This window comes from Stomoxys calcitrans, chromosome 5 (assembly GCF_963082655.1).
Source record: "Stomoxys calcitrans chromosome 5, idStoCalc2.1, whole genome shotgun sequence".
Taxonomy (NCBI): domain Eukaryota; kingdom Metazoa; phylum Arthropoda; class Insecta; order Diptera; family Muscidae; genus Stomoxys; species Stomoxys calcitrans.
In genome coordinates, this window is record NC_081556.1 from 19,137,088 (window position 1) to 19,148,509 (window position 11,422).

Here is an 11,422-nt window from a genome sequence, read left to right on the forward strand (position 1 = left end):
TTGCTGGTTTGATACAAGTTTGGTATGTAGAATAATATGATGCTCTTTAACTAAATTTGTATACATTTTTAGCAGTATCCATGGTGGTGGGTTCCCAAGATTCGGCCCAGAGGAACTTAGCGCACTTTTACTTGTTTTTTTTTTTCTTAATTTTTCATATATTTTTGCAAAATTGGCTTTTTAATAATTTTTAACAATAAACATTTTTAAACTCAACAACTTGAAACTTTAAAGCTTCGAAATTTATGCGCGGTTCTTGAAGACCACACGACGGACAGATTTGTAGCGGTAACCATCATCAGTCAAACTTTCGGCGACTTCAGCCGAAGGAGGAATGTAGGTGTTCTTTGGTTGTTCAACATGAACGGGAGCTGGAGCTGGGGCGGGAGCATGATATTGGGGTGCAGGGGCATGGTGTTGTGGGGGAGGAATATAGGTGTTCTTTGGTTGTTCTACATGAATGGGAGCTGGAGCTGGGGCGGGAGCATGATATTGGGGAGCGGGAGCATGGTGTTGGGGAGCTGGAGCATGATGTTGTGGGGGTGGGATGTAAGTGTTCTGGGGTTGCTCAACATGCACGGGAGCGGGAGCATGATGCTGAGGAGCTGGGGCATGATGTTGGGGAGCTGGGGCATGATGCTGAGGAGCTGGAGCATGATGTTGGGGAGCTGGGGCTGAAGCTGCTGGAGGAATGTAGGTATTTTGTGGTTGTTCCACATGAGCTGGAGGTGGGGGAGGAATGTAAGACCTTTGGGGAGCTGAGGGAGCAGGGGCTGGGGCAGCTGGTTGATCATAGTTGTAGCCCAATTCCGAGACATCAGCGTAGGCACAAGCCACGAAAGCCAAAGCAACAATAAAGAATTTCTAAAAAAAAAATGAAAAGAAAATGCAATGAAATCTCTTATCTGTGTACTGTTAAGGGGGGATTCCCCTTTTTTTTGTTGTTGAAATAATTACCATCTTTGTGAATTGTTTGTTTTCGTTACAATCCGATTTGTTGATACTTTGAAATGTGAGAAGTTTTTGATGCCTTATCGTTGGCCACATCAGCTTTTTATATTAATCGTCTAAATTTTTCCGCTTAGCTGATTTGGAATGTATTTTGACCAAAAACCGTCTGAAAAACAGTCAATATCAATGACCTCTAAACGAGTTTACAATTGACCAGCGGCAGCAGCAGCAAACATCAGTCGCCGCATCAGCGGGTGATAGATGTTGTGGTCGTGGGCCTTCTTCTTCTTTGATTTGCATAAGTTTTTTGTAAACATTGGATTTGGTGGAGCGGGCTCCTTCCCCCCACCATCTCGTCTAGTGGTTAGGCAATGTTCTGTTTTTGCGCACTTCTTTTGAATGGTCAAAATTCAAAAAATTTGTTTTTTTTTTAGATTTTTAAATCAACTTCCGTTTTTGTTTTCTTTTACTGTTGTTCCATGCCATTTTTTGTTTGTCTTCGGCTTTGCTTTGGTTAGTGTGAAAATTAATTATTTATTATTATTGCTTTTTTGCACATTGGCAAAGGCTATTATTAATGATGATGATGCCGTCTCAAGCCAATTTGGTCTCCGCAGGCGACAAATGATTCTTCAATTCACATGTAGGCCTCTAATGAAGTGGCATGGACGTTAAATGCCTCGAGGCTGTTACTTTCGATTTGTTGTCGCTATATTTGGCCGCATCCAAATGGAAAACATAATTATAGATGCTTTGACAAATCGGAGCAATGGATTTCTAAGAAAAAGTTGCTTAATTTAGAATTTTGGTAAGCATCGAATTTTCTTAGCATTGTTTAATGGGGATGGTGACAGCAACTCATTATCATAATTAAATAAATTATTTTTATACCGCGCAAAAATAAATTCTATTTTAATGATTAGCTGTTTGCCAGTTGGCAAGCTTAACAATCTATTGACAAATTTTGATAAATGTAAAATAATGTCTATGATCTTTTTGGCGTTAAGTTCTAAAGTTGTCTAGGCGATGGTTAGGCAGGGGAATCCCACCAGTAGCATAACTAAAGTGGTGGCTGAAACTTTTCATAGTTTAGCTCAGTTGGTAAATGTGATTTTTTTTGGAAATTTTCCCATTAAGGAACAGGGGGTAAACTTCTCACATACCCATGGGTGATGTCCGATTCAAGTTTAAGCTCGATGATAAGGGGCTTCTTTTTATAGCCGAGTCCGAACAGCCTGACGCGAACGTGACACCTCTTTGGCGAGCATTTTTCTATACCGTAGTACCACAAATGTGCCCAGCATTAACAAGGGAAAATCACCGTTGAACATTTTTATACCCTCCACCATAGGATGGGGGTATACTGATTTCGTCATTCTGTTTGTAACTACTCGAAATATTCGTCTGAGACCTATAAAGTATATATATTCTTGATCGTCGTGGGTTTAACAGTGCCGGAGATATTGGGTTGCCCAAAAAGTATTTGCGGATTTTTCATATAGTCGGCGTTGACAAATTTTTTCACAGCTTGTGACTCTGTAATTGCATTCTTTCTTCTGTCAGTTATCAGCTGTTACTTTTAGCTTGCTTTAGAAAAAAAGTGTAAAAAAGTATATTTGATTAAAGTTCATTCTAAGTTTTATTAAAAAATGCATTTACTTTCTTTTAAAAAATCCGCAATTACTTTTTGGGCAACCCTAGTTTTGGCTTTAAGTTCTAAAGTTATCTAGGCGATAGGTAGGCAGGGGAATCCCACCAGTAGCATCACTAAAGTGGTGGCTGAAAGTTAACAAAGTTTATCTCAGTTGGTAAATGTGATTTTTTTTTTTGCAAATTTCCCCATTAAGGAACAGGTGGGAAACATCCCACATACCAATGGGTGCTGCCCGATTCAAGTTTAAGCTCAATGATAAGGGGCCTCCTCGTTATAGCCGAGTCCGAACAGCGTGATGCGAATGCGACACCTCTTTGGGGAGAAGTTTTTATATGGCATAGTACCTCACAAATGTGGCCTGCTTTAAGAGGGGAAAAATCAACGTTGAACATTTTTATACCCTCCACCATAGGATGGGGGTATACTAATTTCGTCATTCTGTTTGTAACTGCTCGAAATATTCGTCTGAGACCCATAACGTATATATATTCTAGATCGTCGTGACATTTTGTGTCGATCTAGCCATATCCGTCTGTCTGTCCGTCAATCCGTCCGTCCGTCTGTCTGTCGAAAGCATGCTAACTTTCGAAGGAGTAAAGCTAGCCGCTTGAAATTTCGCACAAATACTTCTTATTAGTGTAGATCGGTTGGGATTGTAAATGGGCTATATCGGTCCACGTTTTGATATAGCTGCCCTATAAACCGATCTTGGGTCTTGACTTCGTGAGCCTCTAGAGGGCACAACTCTTATCCGATTTGGCTGAAATTTTGCATGAGGTGTTTTATTATGACTTCCAACTACTGTGTTGAGTATGGCTGAAATCGGATGATAACCTGTTATAGCTGCAATATAAACCGCTCTGGGGTCTTGACTTCTTAAGCCTCTAGAGGGCGCAATTCTTATCCGATTGGAATGATTTTGCACGATTTCCACGAAGTATTTTGTTATGATATCCAACTACTGTTGCAAGTATGTTTTAAATCGGATGGTAACGAGAAATAGCTGCCATATGAACCGATCTGGGATCTTGACTTCTTGAGCCGCTAGAGGGCTCAAATCTTATCCGATTTGGCTGAAATTTTGCATGATGTGTTTTGATATGATACCCAACAACTGTGACAAGTATGGTTCAAAGCGGTTCATAAACTGATATAGCTGCCATATAAACCGATCTGGGGGCTTGATTTTTGAGCCTCTAGAGGGCGCAATTCTTATCCGTTTGGAATGTGACTTCTTATGCCTCTAGAGGGCGCAATTCTTAACGATTAGAATGAAATTTTGCACGACATGTTTTGTTATGATACCCAACAACTGTGACAAGTATGGTTCAAATCGGTTTAAAACCTGATATAGCTGTCATATAAACCGATCTTGGGTCTTGACTTCTTGAGCCCTTAGAGGGCGCAATTCTTATCCGATTAGAATGAAATTTTGCACGAAGTATTTTGTTATGACTTCCGAAAACTGTGCTAAGAATAGTTCAAATCGGTTCATAACCTGATATATCTGCCATATAAACCGATCTGGGGCCTTGACTTCTTGAGCCACTTGAGGGCGCAATTGTTTTTCGATTTGGCGGAAATTTTGCATGAAGTGTTTTATTATGACTTCCAACAACTGTTCCAAGTATGGTTTAAATCGGATGATAACCTGTTATAGCTGCAATATAAACCGATCTGGGGTCTTGACTTCTTGAGCCTCTAGAGGGCGCAATTCTTATCCGATTAGAATGAAATTTTGCACGAAGTATTTTGTTATGACTTTCAACAACTGTGCTAAGAATAGTTCAAATCGGTTCATAACCTGATATAGCTGCCATATAAACCGATCTGGGGCCTTGAATTCTTGAGCCACTAGAGGGCGCAATTGTTGTCCGATTTGGCTGAGATTTTGCATGAGGTGTTTTGTTATGACTTACAACAACTATGCTAAGAATATTTCAAATCGGTCCATAACCTGATATAGCTGCCATATAATCCGATCTGGGGTCTTGACTTCTTGAGCCACTAGAGAGCGCAATTATTATCGGATTTAGCTGAATTTTTGTTCAACGGCTACTCTCATGACCTTTAACATACGTGTCGAATATGGCATGAATCGGTTTATAGCCTAATGCAGCTCCCCTATAAACCGATTTCCCTATTTTACTTCTTCACCCCCTAAAGTGTGCAATTCTTACTAGATTTGGCTGAAATTTTACACAATGATTTCTACTATGGTGGTCTCCAATATTCAGTTCAATTATGGTCCGAAATGAACCATAACTTGATATTGTTCCAGTAGCATAGCAATTGATTTCTTTTATCCTGGGTTTAAACCCAGGCGTACAGAATCATAGGCGGACATGCTAACAAATGCGTTATGGTGGCCTCCAACTGGTATTTAAATTATTTTAAAGACAGAAAGACGTCAAAAGACAGAGGAGTCTAAAGTTTTGAGAAAGGTATATTTGGGAGTTAAACTACTCATGGACCTATGTGTGCCACTAAGAAGCAGAAAACCTGTAGCTCTTGAGAGTCCGGACAGAATCGTAGTGGTCAGGATCGTAGTGGTAAGATTTTGGACTCGTTCAGGCACAAAACCTTCATGAAGTGTTATTCACCACTGCGTGAAAGCTCAGTCCAAAGAAGAATTTTACAATCGAACGGGTTTGAACTCTTACTTACTTAAGTTAGGTTAGTTTGGAAAGAGGTTGGGGATATTAATCCGCCCATGCCACAATGGACATACATCTAAGCCAATAATCGGCTTTGTGCGCTCTAAAAACTAAAAAATAATCTCGAAAAAGAAAATTTTAAGTTAGGAATTTCGTGCTACTTGCAAAATCCTTAATTTTTTTCGATACCACTCCCCTAAGTTGGTTCATGTCAGGTATTGTGTCCCCACCTAAGTACATAGGAAATCCTATGTCATGCCCTTCACATGCTATCACTTGCAGCACCGAGTTTGCACAAGTGAGCTCTTAGTCCTTTCAGTAACAAAATCGTCCTCTCACGATCCGGATCACGCCATAGGATTTTCGCCGTCCTACTGACTGTTTCGTTGTTCCACAGGGTTGCAAGTGCACTCGTTGCCCACGCCCTTAAATTGGACTGCGTCAACCTGAAAGGCTTCGGTTTAACCAAGTTTATTGGCGGCAGTCCTCTGGCCTTCACCGCCAAATCGTCTGCCCATTAATTTCCCCTTACTCCGTTATGGCCCGGCACCCAAACGATGCGGGTTGAGCCATCCTCAAAGAAGGCGTTAAACTTCTTACACTGAAAGGCAGTGCGTGACCTTACCCTCCTGGTTGTTATTTCCCTTATGGCCATTTTACAGTCTTAAAAGATATTCATGCTAGACGTCCTCGCGTTAGCACCTCATCACCTCACGCATTTCGTTATTGCCCGGATCTCCGCCTGTAGGACCGTATTATGGTCAGGCTGTCTAAAACAGATCTCAGTCCCTGGGTTCTCAATGTAGACTTCCAGGCCCACTCTGTCCTCTAGCTTTGATCCATTCTGTAAAAAGATCTTCCAAATGACAAGGGTTCCGTCAGTCCAAGACAGTGCCGCTAGCAGCAGTGCCTCGCACTTGACCTCAAGTGTAACCCAAAGGAATGGCCATAAAATGCCACCACAAAAAAAAGCCTCAACATGTCCCCCGTTGTCTCTACTCTCACTCCCGCATTGGCTCTTACCGAAAACCATTCTTGGCCTTCTATATGTTCTTACATTGCGGATGCCCTTAATTTGCTACCTCAAGATCCACTGTGCCCTGTCTTCTGAGAACAGATCTTCACAGATGGCAAGTATTTCGGCTTCGCATGAGCTGTAGGTTCGACTGTTCTGAGAGGTAGCTGGGATCATTGTAATTTCCAGATGCTCATCCTACATGGAGGAAACCCCACATCGTGCCTGTTTGAACGCACTCCTGATTTCGGATATCAAAATCCTCCTTTTAGGGAGAGTAAAGCCTGGAAGTGCCTGGAAGCAGGCAGATTTAAGGTTTTTCCGGGTTAACGACTAAACCAATGGGCCCAGTCATATTCTATCATCATTCTCTTTTCATATTCTCTTTTAGCATTACTGAATAGCTGACTTGTTTTCTTGCCTCTTGGAGGCATTATAAAATCGTCTGCGAAGCAAAAGGGTTGAAGTTCATCTTAAGTTGGCATACTTAGTAGGCTTCTTATGGCGGTCAACCATAGGAATAAAGAAAAATGCTCCCTTGTGCCGTATGCAATATCACTCTTTACCTAACTCTTATATCATGGGATCCGAAAATCCTTCAACTATAAGTCAGCATATGGCTTAGCGAGCTTCTTAGGTCTTGGTTCATCCGGTACTGGTCTCAAGAATCGTGACAATATGTCGGTCTTACCCTTGTAAGAAGTCCTTTCGATATCCAATTTCTTTCTCAAAGTATGAACCATCTGAGCTGATGTTAACCCGCAAAATCTGTTAACTTCCCCCCCACCCCAGCTTTAACTCAATTCAATTCAGTTTCCTTATTTACACAATCTTCACTCGAGGTGCTCCTCAATGACTTCCAGACGTATGCCAAATGTAATTCCCTGCTTGTAATCACCGTATTATTGACAGGTGAAATTTAAACAAAAAAAAAACCCATCCATTGCCTATCTTTTTGTAGGGAACGTGTTTCTCATTACCCAAGGCTAAATGGAGAAGAAAAACTTATTTACTTTTAATCTATGAGAAAATAATTTCCATTCGTATCATTTCATGGATTAATAGGACCGCGAAGAACAAAAACAAAACAAGAAGAAGAAGACTCTAAAGGAAAAAAAGTGGAACTGGGAAACCAAGAAACGACACAAAATTTCCAAATGAGATTTTTTTTTATGTTTATTAAAAAGTTTACGCTGCGTGTTTCGACTACGCTGAGCGTATTGTTGTTGTTGTTGTTGCTACTTTTTCGCGGCCTTTTCACCAATTTCAATGACTGGAATTTTTATGATGGGATTTACACTTGGAATTACCTTGGCAAGGTAACAACAACAGCAAGGAACTCGCCTACGAGTACTAAAAGCCGCAACAGCATAGCAAACAGCAGAAGAAGGTATAGCAGCTGTAAGCCTGCAAAGCAATCGGATGGTGTTGATAATGGTGCTGACACAAGGATGAGCTGAGATTTTCATATTTTAATTTCATTTCAAATGGAACCCCAGAGAATTGTAAACAATAACAGGCAGAACAAAAAACAACAACAATGAAAGGAAAAAAAATTAAAAAAAAACCATTTCGATTAGGTTGTAGAGGAATGTGGGCTACACTTAGAAAAGATTGGTGTTTTAATGAACAAATTTCCTATAGGAATGAAAATTTGAAAAAAATTTCCAATGTTGGGGATATTTGAAAAAAAAAATTGAGAAATTTTCCCAAAGAAGGAAAATTTTGTAAAAAATTTCCTTAGAAAGAAAATTTGAGAAAATTTCTCATAGCAAGAAAATTTTGAGAAAATTTCTCATAGGAAGGAAATTTCAAGAAATTTTCCCCAAGAAAGGAAATTTTGAGAAAATTTCCCTTAGAAAGTAAATTTTGAAAAAATTTCCCATAGAAAAGAAATTTTGAGAAAATTTTTTTAGAAAGGAAATTTTGGAAGAATTTCCCGTAGAAAGGAAATTTTAAGAAAATTTCCCAAGAAAAGGAAATTTTGGAAGAATTTCCCCTAGAAAGGAAATTTTGAGGAAATTTCCCAAGGAAAGGAAATTTTCAGAAAATTTCGCAAGAAAAGGAAATTTTGGCAGAATTTCCCCTAGAAAGGAAATTTTGGCAGAATTTCCCCTAGAAAGGAAATTTTGACAAAAATTCCCATGGAAAGGCAATTTTGTACAAAAAACTGCATTGAAATGATATTTTGGCTAAATTTTCCTAGAAGGATATTTTGATAAAAATTTGAAAAAAGGAAATTTGGAAAAAATTTCCCCTAAAAAGGAAATTTTGAGAAAATTTCTTTAGAAAGGAATTTTTGGAAGAATTTCCCCTAGAAAGGAAATTTTGAGAAAATTACCCAAGGAAAGGAAATTTTGAGAAAATTTCCCAAGAAAAGAAAATTTTGGGAGAATTTCCTCTAGAAAGGAAATTTAGAGAAAATTTCCCAAGGAAAGGAAATTTTAAGAAAGCTTCCCATGGAAAGGAAATTTTGACAAAATTTCCCATGGAAAGGCAATTTTGTACAAAAAACTGCATTGAAATGAAATTTTGGCTAAATTTTCCATAGAAGGATATTCTGACAAAAAATTTCAAGAAATTTTCCCCTAAAAAGGAAATTTTGAGAAAATTTCCCCTACAAAGGAAATTTTGAGAAAATTTCTTTAGAAAGGAAATTTTGGAAGAATTTCCCCTAGAAAAGAAATTTTGAGAAAATTACCCAAGGAAAGGAAATTTTGAGAAAATTTCCCAAGAAAAGGAAATTTTGGGAGAATTTCCCTTAGAAAGGAAATTTTGAGGAAATTTCCCAAGGAAAGGAAATTTTAAGAAAACTTCCCATGGAAAGGAAGTTGAAAAACATTTCCCATGGAAAGGCATTTTTGTACAAAAAACTGCATTGAAATGAAATTTTGGCTAAATTTTCCATAGAAGGATATTTTGACAATAATTCCCAAAGAAAAGAAATTTTGATATTCTTATTATAGAAAGAAAATTTAAAAATTGTTTGCGTAGAAAGGAAATGTTGATTAATTTTTCCAAGAAATTAAAAATCCGACAAAAAGTTCTATTGAAATGATGGCATAATGTTCTACTTCATTTACTTCATTTTAAAGATTTGAGATAATTTTCCACAGAAACAATTTTTTGACAAAACATCCACAAATTTAAAATAAAAAATAAATTTTGAAGAAAATGTCTATTATTGTGAAATTTTGACATAATTTGCCATAAAAATTTATTTTGACAAAATTTTGTGCACAAATAATATTAGGACAAATTTTCCATACAAATGAAATTTGAACAAAATTTCCTAATTTAATTTTTATAAAATTTCCTTTAGAATGCCATTATGCCTAAATTTCCCATGGAAATAAAATTTGTATTTGAATTTTCCATAGGAAGGATATTATGCCAAAAATACCCATGTACATGAAATTTTAATATAATGTCTTATAGGAAGGACATTTTAAAAAAATTTCCCATACGAAGGAAATTTTAATAGACCAAAAACAAATGAAATAAATTTTTCACCAAAAGAAAGAAGATTTTTAAAAAATTTCCTATTGAGGAGACATTTAAAGAAAATTTTCCCTTAAAATGACATTTTGAGGAAAATTTTCCATTTAAACGAAATTTTGACAAAACTTCCAGCAAAAATGAAATTTCTACAAAACTTCCCGCTAAATAAAATTTCGATAAAATTTCCTATGAAAATAAAATTTTCACGAAATTTCCACTACAAATGAAATCTTGACAAGAATTCCCATAGATATGAAATTTTAACGAAATTTCCCAAAAAAGGATATTTTTTAAATATTTTTCATGGACGAATGCATTGATAAAATTTCTTTCATAAATGGAATTGTAACAAAATTTTTATAAGAAACCATAGGAAAAACATTTTGAAAAAGTTTCCCATAAAAAAAGTTGAAAAATTTCCCATAGAAAGGAAATGTTAAGAAAATTTTTATAGAAATGCATTTTTGAAACAAAATCCATAAAATTAAATATTCCGTTTATAGAATTTTCCATAAAAATCTTTGATAGAATTTTCTTTGAATAGGAAATTTCGTTAAAAATTTCTTCAAAAGGACAATTTTGACTAAAGTTTTTTAGAAAGGCAATTTGGACAAAATTTCCTGTAGATATAAAAAATTTGACAAAATTTTCCATTTAAAAGAAGTTTAACAAAATGTTTCCATGTTGGGGAAATTTGGTGAAAATTTTCCATAAACAGTGGCAAATCCATCTGAAGGGACCCCTGGCAAGGCCGAAATCGCGATCATGGTAGCCTGCCCAATGCATAGGCACACCACAGTCTGACTTGACTTCAAATGGGTTTTTTGTTGTTGTTTTACTTTTCTATTTGAAATGATAAATCACTGTCCCAAATTTTGGCAAAATCAGACAATAAATGCGCTTTTTATGGGCGCAAGACCTTAAATTGGCGAATCGGTCTATATGACAGCTATATCCAAATCTGGATTGATCTGGGCCAAATTGAGTAAGGATGTCGAAGGGCTTAACTTAACTCACTGTCCCAAATTTCAGCAAAATCGGATAATAAATGTCGCTTTTATGGGCCTAAGATACTAAATCGGCAGATCGGTCCATATGGCAGCTATATCCAAATCTGGACCGATCTGGGCCAAATTGACGAAGGATGTCGAAGGGCTTAACTTAACTCACTGTCCGAAATTTCAGCAAAATCGGATAATAAATGTCGCTTTTATGGGCCTAAGATACTAAATCGGAGGATCGGTCTATATGGCAGCTATATCCAAATCTGGACCGATCTGGGCCAAATTGACGAAGAATGTCTAAGGGCCTAACACAACTCATTGTCCCAAATTTCAGCAAAATCGGATAATAAATGTCGCTTTTATGTGCCTAAGATACTAAATCGGAGGATCGGTCTATATGGCAGCTATATCCAAATCTGGACCGATCTGGGCCAAATCGAAGAAGGATGTCTAAGGGCCTAACACAACTCATTGTCCCAAATTTCACCAAAATCGGATAATAAATTTAGTTTTGATGGGTCCAAGACCCTAAATCGGCGCATCGGTCTATATGGGGGCTATATGAAGATATAGTCCGATATAGCCCATCTTCGAACTTAACCTGCTTATGGACAAAAAAAGAATCTGTGCAACGTTTCAG

General features: G+C 37.4%; 1 protein-coding gene across 1 annotated transcript; it reads right to left on the reverse strand.

The window, feature by feature from the left end:
• Positions 1-243: 243 nt before the first annotated feature.
• Positions 244-1,014, reverse strand: LOC106086967 (uncharacterized). The gene is made up of 2 exons (XM_013251812.2): positions 958-1,014; positions 244-864 (listed from the first exon to the last, which is right to left on the reverse strand). The coding sequence occupies exons 1-2, from the start codon at positions 958-960 to the stop codon at positions 244-246; spliced, it is 624 nt and encodes a 207-aa protein (XP_013107266.2). The 5' UTR covers positions 961-1,014.
• Positions 1,015-11,422: the final 10,408 nt, after the last annotated feature.